Source organism: Ammodytes marinus (assembly GCF_949987685.1).
Source record: "Ammodytes marinus genome assembly, chromosome: 20".
Classification (NCBI taxonomy): Eukaryota; Metazoa; Chordata; class Actinopteri; order Uranoscopiformes; family Ammodytidae; genus Ammodytes; species Ammodytes marinus.
Genome location: NC_137224.1, coordinates 20,222,219 through 20,243,344, shown reverse-complemented (window position 1 = coordinate 20,243,344; position 21,126 = coordinate 20,222,219). Strand labels below are relative to the sequence as shown.

The following is a 21,126-nucleotide window of genomic DNA, read 5'->3' as shown; positions in this document are numbered from 1 at the left end:
GAGGCATGAAACGTGGGCGCCAAAAAACCGTCAGGCCAGGCCGGATCCATTTCCACTCTGCTCTACCACAACCAAAGTGCCAAGATCACACACAGAGACACTCAGACCAAGGGGGGAAACAGAAACCACATTGGCTAGATAGCAAACCGAATGGAGATACACTGTATCTATGTCTAGTTTAAAACAGTTAATGAGTGCCCCATGTGCAGCATTGCTGTTATTTCAGGTGCTGGGTAGAGCAGGAACATTCAGGTGTCCACATACAGTAAGGTCAACAGGAACTCGCCGCACACCGACTACTCAGACCAGTCTTTACATTATTTACACCTATTTTTAATACATGTGACATAGTAGATGGTCAAAGATATATTAGAGAAAAAAAACATGCATGTATATTGAATTGCTACGGTGCAAGTTAATGCTGCTTCAAAATGGGGTGTAAGTAATGAAAACTGGTCTTAATACGTGCATATGACTATGTTTAATACATAACTATATAAAGTTTATATTTTATATCAGATCTCATTTGAACAATTGTAAAGATTAAGCGTAAATGTAGACTGAAGGACAGTTATTCTGAATCAGGTGGTTCACCGGTTTAGTTTAGAGCCAGATTCCAGTGTTGGATCAGACTGTTCATACACTGGTGCACTCACTGACTCCCATACAGCAGGATTTCATTTAAAAATAGTCCATATTAATCAAGTTTTTTTTTCCCAACATTACGAATCCACATTGTTGATCTAGACTTACAGATGTCGCCAATCTCATTTTAAACCAACTGAAAATCAAGGGCATCTCTGATGTGAATAATTAGGAAAAAACACACAAAAAAACTATTTTCCACTGCTTGTACAGATAGTAAAAGTTATCCACATTCAGCTAGGGGTTAGTTTTGTCCTTTGCAGTACTCTGCATATTACATTTTCTCTATAAAGATCTTTCTCTATGGAAGTAGAATAAGGCCATTAATAAGGCCATCACATTAGACTCAATCTGAATTTAAATGATTTTAATTCCCCCAAGGTGTTTCCCCCTTTGTAAAGGGTTAACAAATACGTTTTTAAAAATTCTGTTTACAGAAGTTACTTTGATGAACATTTTAGTTTTTTAAAATGTGAACTAAGTTAAATTTGATGACAAGCCCTAATGTAATAAATAATAATATTTTTTAAGAAATTCCAAAAAGTTCGAAAAAAAGAACATTTCAACAATAAAGTAAAGTAGTAATATTTAAACTATTCAGAACTCAGTGGTATTGAAACTCCAGTATTGTGTTTTCAATGGTGATTATACTTTGTACTAAGTTTCCTCATTTATTATTGAATTATTTTGGCCTTAATTGGCTTCCATAATGTTGGGCATTATTGTTGCTTCCAGTCAATGAGTTATGTCCATAGAAACATTCCTTAACCAGGATGGTTGTACACTTTAGCCTCAGGTCCCTATACAAGTGTGATCATGGATGAAGGCATGATGATTACATTTCTTTAGGTAGAGATCCAACTGTACAGCCATTGCTGGATCCGTCCATAAGGCCAGTATGCTGCCCTTGGAATGCCTCTAAATGACAGCTTCTCCTGCCAAATCCATCCAATAACACACATTTTATTTTCAAAACATAATTCTGAACCCTTCAACACTGACTACATCAGCACATGGTGAAATGTTGGCTAAAAAATAATCTGTTTGAGAGAGTGTGTGGGTGGGAGAGCAAATTAGAATAGAATGTTTGCTTCTAGCACTGTGGAAGACTTAATAGTTTTGCTCTTTGTGGATTATTTCTAAGTGTTGTGCCCTACTGAAACAAGCAGGTGTCAGCTAAATGAGTGAACCCACGTCAAAAGCATGTGGAAAAATAACATCCCTCTGTAAATGGCCATTTCCTGCTTCTCTATGACTCATCTACAGTACAGTGTAACTGTAGCTATGTTGTATTTATGTCAATGAGCTATTGAGATTGTAAATTGACTGTATCTGCTATGCACTGCTCATCATTTTGTCACTTTGTATTGTATGATTGTGTGTCTTCCAGGACCTACTTTATTTTCTTATTCAAGAGTGTCATCAGGAAATGTAATTGATTTATTCTTTATTTGCAGCTTTGGTCAGTCAGGCTAATACGAGGTGACTGCCATCTCGTCAAAATGCGATCCTAGCTGCTACCTGTGTAGTGACAGTGTTTTTTCGTTCCAAATCAATTGCATGTTGGTGAGGTTAATGTATAAAAAAGATGTGCAGCTAGTAGCATTTGCCCTCACCTGGATATTTAAGTTTCAAATAAATACATTTCTTTCAGTTCGAGTTAAGTTAATTTATTGGTTCCCTTTTCATAACCGTTTTATATTTCATGGGAAGTTGCTCATGATTTGTGATTTGTTTGACCTTTTATGTTTTTGTTCAAAGTCTTCAAATGAAGGATATGTTTTTGATCTATAAAAATATCATGCTTTTGAAAGCAGTGGCGAACTTAGCCATTTGGAGGCTCCAGGCGAACAGACATTTGGGGGCCCTTCCATCTACCGGTCTAATGTACGCATAATCAGATGATACTTCATACAAACTATACAGGTCCTTCTCATATAATTAGCATATTGTGATAAAGTTCAATATTTTCTGTAATGTACTGATAAACATTAGACTTTCATATATTTTAGATTCATTACACACAACTGAAGTAGTTCAAGCCTTTTATTGTTTTAATATTGATGATTTTGGCAAAAAAGTAAAGAAAAACCAAAAATCCCTATCTCAAAAAATTAGCATATTTCATCCGACCAATAAAAGAAAAGTGTTTTTAATACAAAAAAGTCAACCTTCAAATAATGATGTTCAGTTATGCACTCATACTTGGTCGGGAATCCTTTCGCAGAAATGACTGCTTCAATGCGGCGTGGCATGGAGGCAATCAGCCTGTGGCACTGCTGAGGTGTTATGGAGGCCCAGGATGCTTCGATAGCGGCCTTAAGCTCATCCACAGTGTTGGGCCTGGTGTCTCTCAACTTCCTCTTCACAATATCCCACAGATTCTCTATGGGGTTCATGTCAGGAGAGTTGGCAGGCCAATTGAGCACAGTAATACCATGGTCAGTAAACCATTTACCAGTGGTTTTGGCACTGTGAGCAGGTGCCAGGTCTTGTTGAAAAATGAAATCTTCATCTCCATAAAGCTTTTCAGCAGATGGAAGCATGAAGTGCTCCAAAATCTCCTGATAGCTAGCTGCATTGACCCTGCCTTTGATAAAACACAGTGGACCAACACCAGCAGCTGACATGGCACCCCATACCATCACTGACTGTGGGTACTTGACACTGGACTTCAGGCATTTTGGCATTTTTCCCTCTCCCCAGTCTTCCTCCAGACTCTGGCACCTTGATTTCCGAATGACATGCAAAATTTACTTTCATCCGAAAAAAGTACTTTGGACCACTGAGCAACAGTCCAGTGCTGCTTCTCTGTAGCCCAGGTCAGGCGCTTCTGCCGCTGTTTCTGGTTCAAAAGTGGCTTGACCTGGGGAATGCGGCATCTGTAGCCCATTTCCTGCACACGCCTGTGCACGGTGGCTCTGGATGTTTCTACTCCAGACTCAGTCCACTGCTTCCGCAGGTCCCCCAAGGTCTGGAATCGGCCCTTCTCCACAATCCTCCTCAGGGTCCGGTCACCTCTTCTGGTTGTGCAGCGTTTTCTGCCACACTTTTTCCTTCCCACAGACTTCCCACTGAGGTGCCTTGATACAGCACTCTGGGAACAGCCTATTCGCTCAGAAATGTCTTTCTGTGTCTTACCCTCTTGCTTGAGGGTGTCAATGATGGCCTTCTGGACAGCAGTCAGGTCGGCAGTCTTACCCATGATTGCGGTTTTGAGTAATGAACCAGGCTGGGAGTTTTTAAAAGCCTCAGGAATCTTTTGCAGGTGTTTAGAGTTAATTAGTTGATTCAGATGATTAGGTTAAGAGCTCCTTTAGAGTACCTTTTCATGATATGCTAATTTTTTGAGATAGGAATTTGGGGTTTTCATGAGCTGTATGCCAAAATCATCAGTATTAAAACAACAAAAGACCTGAAATATTTCAGTTGGTGTGCAATGAATCTAAAATATATGAAAGTTCAATTATTATCATTACATTATGGAAAATAATCAACTTTATCACAATATGCTAATTATATGAGAAGGACCTGTACATACAATACAGACTGATGTTTTGCTTGGATGTTATTTAAAGTAACGTTACTTCAAGAGAGTAATTAATGCTCATGAAGAAGTTAGTGGCAATAGTTCTTGCTCCACTAAACCTGATTGTTAGCCAACTGTTACAAACCGTTAGCTTAAGCTAGTGGAGCTAACACAATGTAGCATACTCCTCCTAATAACCAGAGGCGGGCCGTACTATGAGGCAAACCAGGCAATTGCCTGCAGTCCCTTGGTCCCAGGGGCCCCAAAAAAACCCTCTTTATATTGTGTCCCCATATTTATTGTTTTTTATAAAGATCTCTTTACAATAGTATCATCAGGTTGTCTAATTACTCATGTTTCGACAGTCTTTCTGCCAGCCGTCCGCACTACATGGACTATTCCAATGATTTAATGATTAAGAACAGTTTGACTGACTCATTAAACAAAAGGTGCAGTACCTCATTGTGGCCACGGAGGGGCAGTATAGAGGCAAAGTCAAAAAGGGATTTATGTCTTATAGCAGGGGTTTTCAAAGTGTAAGAGTGAGCCCCCCCACCCCCCTCCCAAAAATTTTTTTTTCTAAATCCCTGTGTGTTTTGAGAGATCTTTTAATTACTTTACATTTCAAACATATTTTTGAAACTTTTTAAACATCTTTGTGCGTTTTTAAACACATTTCTCAACACATTTTAGCATCTTTATCTAAGCATGTTTTTGCCTTGCTTTTTGAAACTACATTTGAACATCTTAATCCAGTGGTTCACAAACTTTTTCTGCAGGCCACCATTTTATAGAAAAAAAACATCATTGTCGGGTCAACAACAATAGAAAAGGCAAAGATAAAATGACAAATATGACTTAGCTTTCAATTTATCTTCGCATTTTATTTTTCAAAAATCCAGAGTAAATTACAAAATAGTCCGTGTCCACAAATTCTACTTGAAATAGAATCTTAAAATGTTCAGAAACCATGAGTGCTAAATGAGGTTATAACCCTCTTCCTTTAAGCATGGATAGTAGTGACTGAGTGGAGCAGTGGAGAGAGAAAGAGAGAAACCAGAAACCACGAGTACATTTCAATAGTTTCTTCATATACTTTATTTTTTCTTTGGAAAGAGGGGGGTATAACCAAGCATTCATAATACATGTTTTTATTCCATATTTCAGCTCATCAGACGGCATACATACAAAAAAACTACAGAGCTTAAAAATGCAGCATCATCATTTCTAGTGTAATGGCATTTGATCGCTTGAAGAGCCTGGAGACAGCTCTCTCTCTCTCTCTCTCTCGGGGCACAGGGATAAGGCAGCGAAGGTACAGGAGCAAAAAAAAAGAGAAAGGAGGGGGGGATAACAATGCTCCATTGTCTCTGAAAAACTTAAACACAACTGCTTTTCAGATAAATGGCAGCAGCGTCCAAAAGGCTTTCTCCACTGGTACCATGTCAGCTCAGTTTTACTGGGGAACCAAACTCTGCATTTAACATCTGAGGCCAAAACAAAGAGAAGCAGAAAAGCTTAACACAAGTAAAAATACAACAAAGCAAGTTTTTTTTCTTCAACCTTTTGACCTGGCCCCAAAAAAAAGAAAAAAAAATCTAACACCACATCACCACTGAGATACTCACAGCACTGTGTGCTCTCAGCTCAATGGGAAAGACTGAGGGAAAAAAACAATATCCTCTATAACAGTTCAATAGGAAAACCACTCATTGACCAAGTGCAACATCAGCTGTTATTGCGTCTTTTGTTTCGGGACGAAGAGGCTTGCAAAGAATTGTCCTTATCGCTACATTCACTCACACTGTTGCAAAACCTTGATGGAGAGGAAATAAAACAGAAAGGCAAAAAAATACTGACTTGTGTTCAGGCTGGTTAGGGCGGTTAACCCCTGCTACTTCTGCTCACAAAAACCCAAAGAAACCCACCAAATAAACACCACATTTAAATACACAACTTCTGTGGAACCATACAGAACCATACGAAAGACCTCTCTATCGCAGAGGGCTCCAATCTCCTTCCTTTCACCTTTACGTCCCTGAAACATACTCGTTAAAGCCAAGACGGCTTCTTGGAAATACTGTAGTACTCGGAGCCAAGTATACCCTCCATACAGTCAAGACATAATGCTTATTACGGGGTTGGTCCTGGGGAGGAACCGATAAGGCATGATTTACATTTAAAGACTGCATTAATTAACGTCAAGCCACAGGGAATGTGTGTGTTCCGGAAAAAAAAAATCAGTAAATAAATACAGGAGGATAAGGGTGGGGGGGGGGGGGGGGGAACAAGAAAAAGGGGATGGGGTTTCCATACAAAAAATAAAAGAAGGTAAACCAAGTGTTTCAGACGACTGGAAACCTGCAGTCACCAGCTACACTTGCAAAGCAACAGTTTTGGTTTCTACTTCTACCTGTGGACCTTTTCCCCTCCCACCCCCGCGCTGTAGAAACACCTCTCTTCATTCCTTCATCTTCTAAGACCTTTTCAACATAAAAAAAAAATACAAAAAAAACACCCTCGCACCAAATTCTACGAGTCTCGTCAGTCCATTATTGGCATCCCTCCCTCCCTCCCTTCCCAACTCCCCTCCCCATTCTCCCATGTACAGTCAGTATCCAGGCTTGTACAGGTGATACTCATATTATTAGAATATCATGGAAAATGCATTGGAATTGAGGTAAGAATTCATTCAAAAAGGGGCCCAAGACAAGTACTAAGTACATATGGATGATCATACTTTATAGAGGGCCGACATTTCTGTATTTAAAATCCCTTTTTTATTGATTTCATGTAATATTAAAATTTTCTAAGATTTTGAATTTGGCCGTTTCATAAGCTGTAAGCCATAATAATCAAATTTATAACAAATAAAGGCTTGAGATATTTCACTTTGCATGTAATGAGTCTATATAATATATCAGTTTCACCTTTTAAGTTGAAATACTGAAATAAATGAACTTTTGCACGATATTCTAATTTTTCGAGTTTCACCTGTATATTGTGATGCGTCATTGTCAACACAGTCACACAGGTGGTCACTGGTGACTCTGCCGTTTGTTGCCGATTGTCTGGAGCTTCATCTGTAGGGAATGCAGTATAAACATGGCGGTGGCGGGATTTTGGTGTGTGTGTTTGTGTGCTTCAGTGTAGAGGCTTTGAGTCACATCTGGCACCATGTTGGAGGTCCATTGGACTCTGTGAGGCAATAATAGCTAGCAAGAGCTAGACTGCAAATGACGGTAGATACCTGGATAAGATTGTGGCAGTGTGACTGTTTAAACAAGTCAAAGTAAGTAGTCCGACCCACTGATTTGCCCTAGGACTGGGGCTGCAATTACCAAATGATCTGCTTATTATTATCTCGGTTAATCATTTGGTCTCTAAAATGGAGAATAGAAATAGTAGTCACAATTTCCCAAAAACTCAAGTTTTCATATTCAACTTGCTTGTATTTTGGTCTTTTAGCTTTAAATAAATGACTCATTGATTATCAAAACTGTTGCTGATTAAGAGTTACTGACTTTCAGCCTTAATTATGAGATATCATAAGGTTGAACATGGCAAATGACCAGATGTGTAATTGGTCACACAATCAGTTCCCTTTCTAACCATCAACACACGTTAGTTAACCTCTTCTTTTGCTACGATAGCCACACTTACACAATCTGTCAGCTGAGCCATTGTTTTAACCAGAGAAAGGCCATGGACCTCCATCATGGTCGCCAGCCGGGTGTGTTATGCCACATTTAAGTCCTTCACACAGGCTGGGACTGGGAGCAAGAGGGCTGCAGATATACGGCCTGGGTCCAGACGGTGAGGTGTGTGTATGAGGGGAGGGGTGGGGTGGAGAGGGGATGCCTCCAGGGTGGAGGGCCAGAGTCCTCACAGGACGGTGCTCTCAGTGTCCAGCTCACAGTCTCTGGCTGAGGGCAGGCAGGAGGCCGGCACTGGCTGATGCTCTACAGCCAGCTCAGGGACCAAAGCTCGACTCAGACCTTTGAAATACATCGCCGGGTCTAGAGGGCAACACAAAAAAACAAACATGATTTATTTACACAAAAACAGAATCTTTACTTAAATATGTTGAAATAAACTGGCAAATATCACCACTGATGATACATTCAATATTTTAAAAGTGCACTATGTAACTTTGCACTGTGTCAGAGAAGTGAACGTTTTCTAAGGTATATTCTCCATAATTGAATAAACTAACTTTCCTCACAGGAGAAATTAGATAGATGGAACACTGCTTGAAGTTAAAAAGCCTCCTGAAAACGTAGTATTTCACTGTTGTTTACAGTGGCTGGGCCCACAGTTTTGTTTACTATCATATTTTAGACTTGCGTTCAGTTCCAGGTGCCTGAAAATAATTTTGATTTGATTTATGATGATAGATTTATTCAATACTAAAGAATTATATGTAGAGTAAATATGTTTTGTAAACTAACTGCAGGCTCCGCAAATGTAAACGAATCCCCCTTCCCAGAAATGTCATAGTGCACCTTTAAGCTCAATTTATACAAACAATGGCCATAATCACAAACATGTGCAGCTTCATCCTGCAGTATGAGAACAGTTAAAGCCGATGGGTCTATTATGCCATCCCATGCAGCGGTGTCATATTTTCCATACAGCTGAAACCACAGCAGTGGAGCAAACACTTCAGCTGTCAGGGTGAGCGTTTTAAACAGCAGGTGGCGCCGTGGTGTTTAATGTGGATGGAAAAATGTGAAAGAGTGTGGTGGTGGTGGTGGGGCAGTATGTGAATCCATCGCCAGCGCTAAAGAGAAGAAGCTGCTGGAAATCCCCAGTTTACAATGGAATAGGTTGCTTAACAAAGGAGCTAAAACTCAGTGTGTGTGTGTGTGTGTGTGTGTGTGTGTGTGTGTGTGTGTGTGTGTGTGTGTGTGTGTGTGTGTGTGCGTGTGTGTGTGCGTGTGTGTGTGTGTGTGTGTGTGTGCGTGCATGTGTGTGTTTATAATAGAAACGAGCTGCTTTAACACTGGGAATACGTGCATCATGTTTGCCTGGGACATTACTGACAAGATTGAAGTTATAAACACACAACACATGCTCCATTACTGGTACACAGTCATTACAATGACAAACAATTCCAGGGTTTAAAACAACAGAGGAGGGGGGGTGAAGGAAGGGCCAACAAATGAGTGGGTGTGTATGTGTATGTATGAGAGACGTGTGCTACCGACGGGTGAACGGTGCACACGATAATATATATATAGACAAAGACAAAGTACAGGTGCTGCTAGTGAAATAGTCAATTAACAACAAACCTCTGACAGGTGTCCGTTTCCCCTTTACGATGCATTACGATGCAAGATTAGTAAGAAAGGCAAACAGTATTAGTATTCAGCGGTAACTCAAATGATTTAGCATGCAATACTATAAAGCGTCAACAACGAACTCACCCATCATCTTGTAAGCGGTGGCACAGATGCCATTGGTGTCTCCGGCCAGTGCGCTGGGCTGTGGGGGGGGTGGGACACTGGGTCTGTTGCGGGGCTTGGGGACGGGCCGCGGCCGGGGGAGGGAGCCCGTCTGGTAGTAGGGAGCCGGGGACGGAGGAGCTGCCATGTCCTGGGTGATAACGGTGGAGGGAGGAGGGCTGTCTGGAGGGGTCGGGGTGCTAGGGGGCGATGGGTCTGCGCTGTAATGCTGCTGCTGCTCCCCACAGGGCTGGCATGGGGACACCGTGAGCTGGGTGGTAGGGCTGGACTGTGCTGGAGGGCTGGACTGTGCTGTAGGGGGCTCCGGAGGCGGGTGGCTGGGCGCGTGGATGGGAGGCTGGTTGCTGGAGTGGCGTCGGGGGGTAGCACACGGTTGTGAGGAGGGAGAGGCTGGGGAGGTGGGGGAGGTAGGGGAGTGGCCGGACAGAGGGCGGGGGGTCGGGCTCAGGGCGTTGGAGGAGACGGAGGAGGAGATGGAGGCCTGGTTGGATGAGTTGACCCCAGGCTGGCTGGGAGGAGGGTTGCTGGGTTTGGGAGGGGCAGGAGCCTGCTTTTTGATACCTGGAATGGCATGGTGAAATGTGCTTAATATTGGTGGAAAATACAGCACAAACAATGGTAATGCAACCTCTGTCTGTCAATATTACTATTTGTCTTTTTCATCCCAAGACATGTTGCTTAACATACAACGCTTCCAATGTACTAACTAATACTAACACCGGAAATGTAAAAGATGAAAAATACATATTTATTTTTATGGAAAGAGACAGCAATAGTTTCCAATGAACATTTAAAATGGAAAAAATGAAATAAAAGCCGCAAAAATAATAAACAAAAAGGTTGAAGCCAACTAAAACAGCTGATAGGGGCCAACATAAAGCTAGTGTGAAAGGAATACTTTTACATTTTGGGAAAATAAGCATTTTCTATTTCTGTATCTATACTTCTGAGTAAGCAGACAGTTGTCTTAGCTTAAAAAGAAGCACAAAGAACCAGTGGGCAGCTAGCATTTATCTTGTTTTTCTAATCTGTATAAAAAACTTTAGAGTAATTCACCAGACTGGTCCCTCAAATACCAAACCACAGACAAACTAGATGAAAATGTGATTCAATAAATCCCTGTGAGTTTGGTCAAACCAAGTCTATGTTGTCAGTCTGAAAACGTAGGGATCAGAATACATCTAAATGGGCTCACTAATGCAGACTGGGGCTACATAATACACTTAGCTGTGTATGTGGCCTGAAAGACTTCAAAATCAATACTCTTGTTTTACTGGAAGTAAGTGCACATGGGAGTGAAGTGGAGGACAGAGCAGTATGGACTCTCACCTCTACGCAGTGTATGTGGACTGGGCCCCATGGACCCAGACCCAGGAGTCCCAGAGCCCAGCTGACCTGCAGCCTGGCCCCCTCCAACAGAGCCGTTCCTCTGGTGGTGATGACGGCCCGGGGTGGGCGCGCAGTCACTTTGCCTTGGGTTGCTTGAGAGAAGAAGAAAAAACAAGGTTATTTTTTAAAGTTCAACATTTGAATTAATTTTTGATATAGAAATGGTCATAGGTCGCTCATGCAGGTTAGCTTAGCTCAAACACTGGTAGTCAAGGGGAGCAGGTTAAAAGATAAACTTTACAACATCACTTAACGCTCCTGTGTGCTTGTTGGGACTTGTTTATTTATCAGGTTATGTCCGCTCTATATATTTTTACACTTTCTGTCATTTTAGAATCAAATACTGGAAGGTAACCAGCCGTCATGGACACTGCTTGGTTTCCTTACACTATGTATTTGATTCTAAAATGACATAATGGATGTTGAACTATTCCTTTAAAAAGGAACATGTTTTCTGAGTTTTTTGAGTTGAGGGCTTTGCTAATGTGATTATGCTGGCTGATATGTATTGAAGGTTAGAGCTAATAGAATACATGCAGCACAGGCTTATATTATCTATCATGTATAGTACAGCAATGATAAACCTCACAAACACAATTTAGGGTGTCTCCTCTTAATCTAGCTTCCCAACAGAGTCTGCGGGACTCAAAAAAGAATGCTGAACCGACCAAGTGTAATCTGTGTCCAGATATGAATGTTGTCCATTCACCAGCTCAATCAAAGAGCACCCTTCAGTGGTTGCATAACAAGAGCAGTTTTCTCAAAGCCAGTTTGGGCCAGTGAGTGTGAGGGTTCCTGCTGATTCCAGTGATTTGGGCAGGAAAAGCAGAGGGATGGGGGAAGTTGAAGGGGGCCCTGGCTGGGAGCGACTTGTTAGCAGCATGACAGCAGCCATTGTTGTGCTTGTATCAGTGGGTTGATCTGAGACATGTCTGCATAGCTGGTCTTGGTGTAAGAAAACTTGTGGTTTTTTCGCAAGAGAAACAACGAGCTGAACTAAAGTGAAAAGGTGCCCTGCGTTCCAATACCCATACTTCCATATCAAATTAGTATGCCAGAAAAAGATGTATGATGTCCCAATACATGCAAATCAATTGCAGTATGCTGAACATACATAAATGCCCCACTAACCCAAATAGCATTTTGGAGTATTTGTCTTTATTCTTGACATTTTTTGACATAATGAAAAAAAAAACTTCCTTATCTGATTTTTTCTTTCTCCTGTGGCCCTTAAACTCTTCTGTACTTTAGTATGTAGTGTAGTAAAAAGAAAAATTATGTGATTTGGAACGCATGGTTTGTGTCTGCGAGATAGCGGTGAAGCATGCATTAATAATCCAGTACACTCCATCAAGCTGACCTCATCTGATCACTTATGCCTTTCCCGTAACATCAACACGAGAATTATAGCAACATGTCTCTCTATCTGTCTGTATACAGGGTTCCCACACATTTTTTTATCAATACATTTCAATTATATTTAACCCAATTTCCATGACCTTTTTTTAAAAGGTGCTCCGAGGAACTTTCAGTTTGTGTTCATTCTGGCACCCCCTTTGGACAAAAGCGGTAGTGTTTTTTACTACGCCAGCTGTTGTTCCTGGGTGAGCGTACCCATGTCAAAGGCATGAATAACAACTATATAAAAATAGCATTCTTTTCACTGATGGTCTCACTTGCGGTCATTAGAGGAACAATGGGACTGTTTCAGAAATATTTAAAAGTTCCTCGTAGCACCTTTAAAGTAGGTTGGCCTGTTTCATAATCATATGGCTCAATAATGATGCTCTTAAGTGTTGTGTTAGATTTGTGGTTCGAAAGCCCTCAATTATTTAACACGCACTCCCCAGGCATTTTATTTTGCAGATGAGCAAAGTGATAAGCTGCGTCGCACTAGATATTTTAACAATAATAATTCAAGGAACTTTTTCGCTTAACATTAGACAACTATTGTGATTTTTATGAACATGTTTTAAACCACTAGCTGACATAAGTGTAAATTCTAAACTTTTCCAAAACATTTAGTTAATTCCAAGCCATTTCCAGGCCTGGAGAACTGTTTTTTGAAATTTCATAATTTTCATGAACGTAGGAACCCTGTGGCTATGTTCGAAAAGCCCTACTAACGTCCTACTCATACTAATTCTGACGTCAATTTGAGTATGTTGTGGTTGTGTATGCAAGTTTGTGTAGGTGAGAAATGCCCGGATGAGTAATTCCTTCCGGGAAGATTTTGTGTATGGATTGATAGGTTACTTTTCCTACTCAACTGCCCCACTATGCATTGCGTCTTTTCAAACGACACAGAAGTTTTATTTTTTTTATTCGTTATTGCTTCCGTATACTTCAGTGTAAACGGTTCGACGAACCTTGCATACACAATTGATCGTTAAGTAGACAGTATGGAGTACATACACATGTTGAGTATGTATGGAGGGAGGATGTTAGTAGGCCCTTGCTAACACAGCCTGTATATAGCATGCTGTGTCATTCTCCACCAGAAGATTTGCAGAGAAGCAGCAACAGCCCTTACCTGAGCTCCTCTGTGTGCTGGGCTAGAAGCTGCTGAGCGGCGGCCAGAGCAGCCAGCCCCTGGGCCAAGCTCCGCTGAGAGGCAGCCTGGTCACACCCTGAACCCCCAAATGGAGCTTGTGACTGGGGCTGGGGCTCGGGCTCCACAGGGGGTAAGGGAGGCTGGAAGGCGGGTGAGGTGTGCTGCTTTCTACCTATGGCGTTACTGCCTCTACGGAGGGTGTGGTCCGAGTACTTGTTAGGGGTGCTACACAGGGAGAGCGGGGGGAGACAGTGAAGGAGGAGAGGAAAAAAAAAAGGAACGAAAAAAAAAAAATCACACTAAAGCTTGGATCAGAAAGTCACCGATTAGACCAGGATAGAGAATCACCATTACCCAAGAGCACATAGACAGAGGTTATCAATGACAGTGTTAACGATCATATTATTAAGGACCCAATCCCCCAACATTTATGAGAAAAAAGAAAGCGGTTTAGAAAAAGCTAAATTATATCCAAAGCAATTAATAGGAAGTAAGTAAGGCGTGTTGTGGGAGAGAGAGAAGGAGGTTGCTGTCCCCAGCAGCTTGGCTTTGTTTTACCTGTCTTTGCGGTTCATGTCATTGTCTGGTCCCACCATGCTCCCCGGCCTCTTCCTCTCTATGGTGCCACAGTCGTAGTCAAGGTGATTGTTGTGGTTGGACGCAGGTGTGGGCATCGCAAACATGCCTGACACATTGAAGTCCACATCTGTAGGAAGAGAGAGAATGGTAAAGCCCTGCTCAGTGACAATTTTAAAAGAAGTAGCAGTTTTTTTTGAGAGTGTTTAACATAACACATTATCCCTCTGAAAGGAAGAAAAAAAAGTGAGCAGATTTTAAAATCAAAGTGCAGCAGCGTAGAGCCAGGACATACCCTCAGGAAAGAACCAGTCTGCGTGCTGGATGATGGGCTCAATGATGGCCACTACGTGCACAGAGGTAGCTGCAGCCATCTCCGCCAGACTCCTGGGTGGACGGACACACACACACACACACACACACACACACACACACACACACACACACACACACACACACACACACACACACACACACACACACACACACACACACACACACACACACACACACACACACACACACACACACACACACACACACACACACACACACACACACACACACACACACACACACACACACACACACACACACACACACACACACACACACACACACACACACACACACACACAAAAAGTTTAATGAGATACCTTCTGACATCAGTGGAGCAAGCACTGCAATAAGCTAAAATATCACCATCAACCAGCCTTTAACTGGATACAGCCTTGCAGATGTCCCTTTGTTTTAAACACTAACTAACATGTAATATTGTATTAGAATTAGAAGTATTATCTCCCCCTCCTTACCCCTCAGTCTTGGCCCACAGTAGATTTGGTCCCAGGACGATGGCGATGTTGCTAGGAGTCATCTTGTTGACCTCGCTGTCCTGAGCCAGCTTGCCTAGAAACTTCACCAGGTACCTGCAGGATCACATGACAGTCCATGACTACTTTTACATGCACAGCAATACTCCCATATTAACCCGGTTAAGATCATATTCAGAATAAGCCGGGATAAGACACCTGGAGTATTCCGATCTTAAATCACGTTATTGTGGCGTAAACATTCCGACCGGCGTTTTTGCTGCATTTTTCGGCATTTTGCCACATGCCCTGGTTAATGGCCGTTAAACTAAGAGTTTTCAAACATGCAACAAGGCTCCCTTAAAATAAGCGGTGTCGTTTTTTGGCTGACAAAACAATGCAAGGCAACAATAATGCCATAAATAATGGCATCATGGCTACCACGTTACTGGCTTATTCCAAATATGCTGGGAATATCCCCGTAGCTGCTTCACATGTAAACACCTTATTTGGAATATTGTCTTAACCGGAGTATGGAGCTTAATCAGAATACGCTGTGCCATGTAAACGTATAGCCATTGAGGACATTGTCTCTGTCAACAGGAGATATGAAGGCATCTCCGTCATGACCTAGGTTCAAACAGCTTACCTCAGGTTGGCTTTGCTGTTCTTTGGTAGGTTATCACACACCACCCAGAGAGCCTGGAGCCTCTTGTCTGGGTCCGACACACTAGGGGGAGAAAGAAATGGAAATGGAGGACGATTAAAAAAGCAGGGCACATTATTAAGCAAGTCTCCAGACGGCTTAATTGTCCCAAATGACTGGTCCTATGGTTTCTTATTGCTGCACAGTGTAAGAGCCACTGTCAATGTTGGTCCATTTTTTATTCCCAGGAATATTTCTAAATGGGCCTTGCCTGGCTGCCTGGTTCCATTCATCATAAAGCTGGTAGGTCATTAGAGGCTCCGGGAGTTCCCTCAGATAGGACTTCAGTGCTCCTGAAACAAACAATAACCACAGATTGTTAGTGAGACTTCTCCAGGCAAACAGACAATAACCTGTGGGGATGTTTCACTATATCATTAACTGTTAAGTGAAATGCAAATGAATTAGTATAAAACAGTGGTTCTTAATTATTTTCTGTCATGCCCCCTTAGGGGACAGAACTTTTTTTTTCACGCCCCCCCCCCCCCCCTAAATTTAAATACTATTGAGAACCTGCTAATATTTATTTATGTATCTGTACAAAACCACTGTATGAGTTTCTGGCACGAGCATTCTGCATACAATCACCTTATTATCAAATTAGATAACAAATTTGCTGAGATAACTTCTGCAGCAAAAAAAATCGAAGTTCAGTTTATTAGCTCAATTTGTAACATTTAAACAAGACTGCTCAGTCTGTGTGAATCTCAGGACAGAGAAACAACAGCAAATGATTCACTGAGGTTTGCATTTCATTCAAAACATTTTTAAACTGTAAACATAGTGAAGGTGGTGTTTTTTTAATTATTATAGGCCAATGGGCCTTCTGTGATGCGATAACCAATAATTCATTAATGTTATTATTAGTCTACTTGCTTGATTTCTTTTTAAATAGCCTACAAAGACACTTGGAGACACATGTGGACACAAGCACACAGGCTTGCTAGCACTTAAAAATATATTTTTTTTTTGGTCAGTTGGAAATCAAGGAAGCACTGGAATAAAACATCAAATGCAGTCACGCAAATTGAAATTGAAGCAGGGAGGTTATCTTTGATGTGGAATTCCTACGCTTTTTGAAATTTTTTAAGGTGGCAGGCTTTTGTGAAAATACAAAGACGGGTGTTTGCATACACTTAAACTGCTATGCGTAACAAAACTTTACTTGATTTTACTTTTGATATGTTTTTTTTTTTTTTTCATAATTTTTCGCTATTATGGACAACTGAAAGCTGGGGAGGTGAATTCGAAATGTGGGGGGAGAGGGGGGGGGGGAATACCATGCAACACAATGAACCATCAGAATACATTTAAAATAAAGAATTGATCTGACTAATAGAAAGGTTTAGATGTCTCTTGGTGTGGGACGTACCGGCGACGGCGTGGGGGTCTGAGTAGAACTCCTCCAGTTGGCTGGTGGAACAGTCCAGCGCTGCCTTTAGCTTCTTTAGCTTGGAGGCCCCGGCTGCGATTCTGAATAGACCCTAACACACACACACACACACACACACACACACACACACACACACACACACACAGGGACAAATAAACCACAGTCAAGTCGCAGGGTCAAACAACGGCAAATACAACAAGCGAGGCTTTCTATGGGCGCACGAGTGCTTTCACTGAAACATACACATTCACTAACACACACACACTTTCCCCGACACTCAATTAAAGATAGACTGTGTAGAAATCCTGCCAGCTGCACATAATGAAAGCTTAAAGCGGGCAAACAAACACACCCACACACACACTCCCAGCGCGGCACAGCTCGCTCTTTTTTTACTTTGACACACAAACAAAGGCCGTCTTCACACCATAATGGCACACAGTAAAGTCACCACCAGGGAATGAATAGGGCCCACAAATAATGTGCACACTTAATGTGCTCTCTCTAGTTCCTTTTGGCACACACACACACACACACACACACACACACACACACACACACACACACACACACACACACACACACACACACACACACACACACACACACACACACACACACACACACACACACACACACACACACACACACACACACACACACACACACACACACACACACACACACACACACACACACACACACACACACCTGATTTATGGACAGGAGACAAGTAGATTCTATTGTATTCTATATTTATTTCTGGAAGGGAAGATCGAAAACATGTCATAAATCATCGGCCCGTAGCATAACTCTTGTTATTTTGGAAGAGCAGTCCAGAGATGCAGGAGGTTTGCTCCTGTTTAGTCTGTGTGTCCTCCGCCTCGAGGAGAGGGATGTTCATGTGAACAACAATATTCAAAGTTCGCTTTCAATTCTGTCAATGGCCAGTAGAGCAGCTAATAACTACATGAACCTATTTGGTGTATAAAACAAAAGAGGTCAAATTTCCATCACATTAGCCTTGAGCTCAAGCTTGACATGTTCAATTATCTTGAATTGTCAGAACAACGTTTCCAATTCCTAAGGGGCACACTCACACTAGGCAATCTGTAACGTATGTTAGACAGCCAAAGTTAAAGAGGACCTATCATACTTTTTGACTTTTATGACCTATAAACAATGTTATAATGATTTATAGTCATGTTTAACCATACCAGCGTATCAAATAATGACGTACATGCATTTAGACATATTCCCTGCTGACCGTCTGGGGTGGCTGTGCAGAGCACTAAACACTAGGGCAGCCGGTCGAGAATTCACTTGTTCAAATCGGTTCAAATGTCCTGCATTCGTGTCGTCACGAATGCGGATTTTTCCATGGCCGAAGCGCAGTGTTGACAGAGCATGCTGAATCGCCCAGATGAGAGGAAACGTTTCCCGAAAATCTACATAGTTTTCTGTAATGTGATTGGTGTCAGGTAGCTCTATAGCAGTTTTTAACAAGAAATTAAGACCAGAAAAGTAGTATAATAGGAGATCTTTAAGCTTGTTTGACTAGCATTGGAAGAGGTGTGCATCGGCCCGGTACGGATGCCTATGATCAAGCACAGGCACGGGGTATGGCAACATGGACATGACGTTTTATGGATGCAACTGTTTCTCCTGACAACCAGAAATGGCTGGAGTGCATGTTCCCCCCCCTCACCTCTTCCTTCATGCCTGTCTCTAGCAGCATCATGATACAGGCCTCCAGGGGAAGGGCGATTTCTCTGCCACTCCTTTTCAGGTGGTCATCCAGCGCAGTGCCAAAGGCCGGCTTCTCCGTCCACGAGTCTACAACACAAACACAGCAATCAATTAAAGAAAGAGAGGCGGCAACGTGAGACTGTAATTTCATTCAATTTTGTCTATGTCAAATTGAGACACAGAGAGTATTGTAATGGTTGTTGCAGACTGTTTGTACAACTCGTCAGTTGAGCTGCTATGCAATGCAATAAAAGACTGCACTGACTGACAGATTCTTGGTTCAACAACTCTGTATCGGGAAGTTCCTAACTACTCCTTAACCCCCCCAACATCGTCAAATAATAACCACATGCTCCTCGCCGCAAGGGGTGATTGTTGCCAGTCTTTTGTGTGTGTGTGTGTGTGTGTGTGTGTGTGTGTGTGTGTGTGTGTGTGCGCTAATGTGCAAGAGAACAGGGAGGTAAAGCGAGGAAGAGGAGGGCTGTCCAGTTGGTAGGGATGTGTGAAGGTGTGTGTGTGTTTGTGTATCTGTGTGTTGATATGTGTGCGTGTGTGCGTGTTTGTGTGTGTGTGGGGTTGTGTGTGTGTGTGTTTGTGTGTGTGGTTGTGTGTGGAGTCGGTGAGTCATCGCCACATGCTGGGAGACCAGGCTTGTCTGGTTTAGACCACATGTGTTTGGCACAGAAAAAAAAACAAGCTCCTTGGATAGGACACAGCCAAAAAAAAAGACAGAAAAAGCAGTGAAGGAGTCCTGAGAGGGGAGATTATGTTTGAAAACGGAAAATCTAATTACTTTTGGAGCGCAGAGTGGTGAAAGCAAAAAACACTTCCCCTTGATATACGAGTCTAAAATGTAGACTTAAAAAATTACTGCAACTGGGGCAACTTCTGGTGCGCAGCAGTGAGAAAAACAGAGTGATATAATTGAAAGGTACAGTAGCTGCTTTCATTTCAAGACAGGGGGGGAGAATGAATGACACCTTTTGGGCTAACTTCTCCACTTTCAGCAAAATCTAAAAAGCTTTCCCTGAGTTCCAATACCCATACTTCCCTACTATTTAGTATGCCAGAAAAAGATTTAGGATGTCCCAATACATGCACGTCAATTGTATGCCCCACTAACTACGATAGCATTTTGGAGTATTCGTCTTTATTCTTGACATTTCTCGACATAATGAAAAAAAAAACTTCCTTATCTGATTTTCTTTTCTCTCCTGTGGCCCTAAAACTCCTCTGTACTTTAGTATGTAGTGTAGTAAAAAGAAAAAGTATGTGATTTGGAATGCAGGGTGAGTTTAAAAGGGACACAGGAACTAGGGGGAAAAAACAGGGACTGTCACTCACAGAAAGAGGGCGCATGTGCATTCTACAGTAAAATACGTAATGAAGTCCCAACCCTATATGCACCGCACAGAACCTTGTTGTATGTTAGCTCATACTGTTCATACACAGCACTGTGGTGTTTGGCGTTAAAGGTGTGTGTGTGTGTGTGTGTGTGTGTGTGTGTGTGTGCATGACTGCTTGTTTGCGTGTGTTATTATACCTTGCTGAGCCTGGATGGTTGGCAAGACGCTCTCCAGAACGGTGAGAGACTTCCTGTGGTAATCGGCTTGAGCTTCTAAGAGCTGCACAGACACACACACACACACACACACACACACACACACACACACACACACACACACACATGAGGTTGAGTCAAAAATAAGACAAGCTGTAAAAAGACATGACTGCAAAAGTAAATAAAATGGCTGGCCCAGCCTGTGCAGCTGTGAACATTCCCACCAAGAAAAAAAAAAAGAGTCATGCACAACACATGTTTGGCACGCTGTACTCACTGTTACGAAGTAGTGGGCATAGTCCCCTTCTTTGGAGAAAAAACCGTACATGTCTGCAGCCAGTTGATCCTGGGTCATACACAAAGACACATTTAAACTGTTAAGAGCAGTGCAAGACGAAGAAGAAGAAGAAGCCATAATATTAATACATACTTTCAAGACCCGAGACCACAATGTGCTTTGTACAACGACGACAGTAAGTGAGAGGGAGAGTAGCCGTGCTGCTGTGAAATCTCATGAATCTATCACTAAATATCTTCCATCTCCAATAAGTGTCATCCATTAAATGAGTGTGTGTTTCAGGTGGCAGAGGGACAGACGTCAGCGGTCAGCCTGCTAGGTCTGTGTGCTAACGTGAGTCATAAACCCTGGTGAAGGGCCTGGGAGGGAAAAGGTGTGAAAGGGAAGCACAGGGCTCCAAGCTTCCTGGACTAAAACACCTGAGACAACACACAGATACTACACACTTA

General features: G+C 42.2%; 1 protein-coding gene across 2 annotated transcripts in view; it reads right to left on the bottom strand.

Moving 5' to 3' along the window:
- Positions 1 to 6,786: 6,786 nt before the first annotated feature.
- arhgap17a (Rho GTPase activating protein 17a) overlaps positions 6,787 to 21,126 on the bottom strand; it is a 36,745-nt gene continuing 22,405 nt past the window's right edge. Inside the window, exons 9-21 of one of the 2 annotated variants that reach the window (XM_080048890.1) lie at positions 20,657 to 20,725; positions 20,362 to 20,443; positions 18,778 to 18,905; positions 17,049 to 17,160; positions 15,888 to 15,969; positions 15,620 to 15,700; positions 14,974 to 15,087; positions 14,457 to 14,548; positions 14,144 to 14,291; positions 13,565 to 13,810; positions 10,972 to 11,123; positions 9,604 to 10,203; positions 6,787 to 8,193 (exon numbers count right to left, since the gene is read on the bottom strand). In XM_080048890.1, the coding sequence (XP_079905016.1) occupies positions 8,060 to 8,193; positions 9,604 to 10,203; positions 10,972 to 11,123; positions 13,565 to 13,810; positions 14,144 to 14,291; positions 14,457 to 14,548; positions 14,974 to 15,087; positions 15,620 to 15,700; positions 15,888 to 15,969; positions 17,049 to 17,160; positions 18,778 to 18,905; positions 20,362 to 20,443; positions 20,657 to 20,725 (2,040 nt within the window). In that variant the 3' untranslated portion in view covers positions 6,787 to 8,059. The remainder of the gene's footprint in view (positions 8,194 to 9,603; positions 10,204 to 10,971; positions 11,124 to 13,564; positions 13,811 to 14,143; positions 14,292 to 14,456; positions 14,549 to 14,973; positions 15,088 to 15,619; positions 15,701 to 15,887; positions 15,970 to 17,048; positions 17,161 to 18,777; positions 18,906 to 20,361; positions 20,444 to 20,656; positions 20,726 to 21,126) is intronic. The other variant, XM_080048891.1, reaches the window with a different exon arrangement.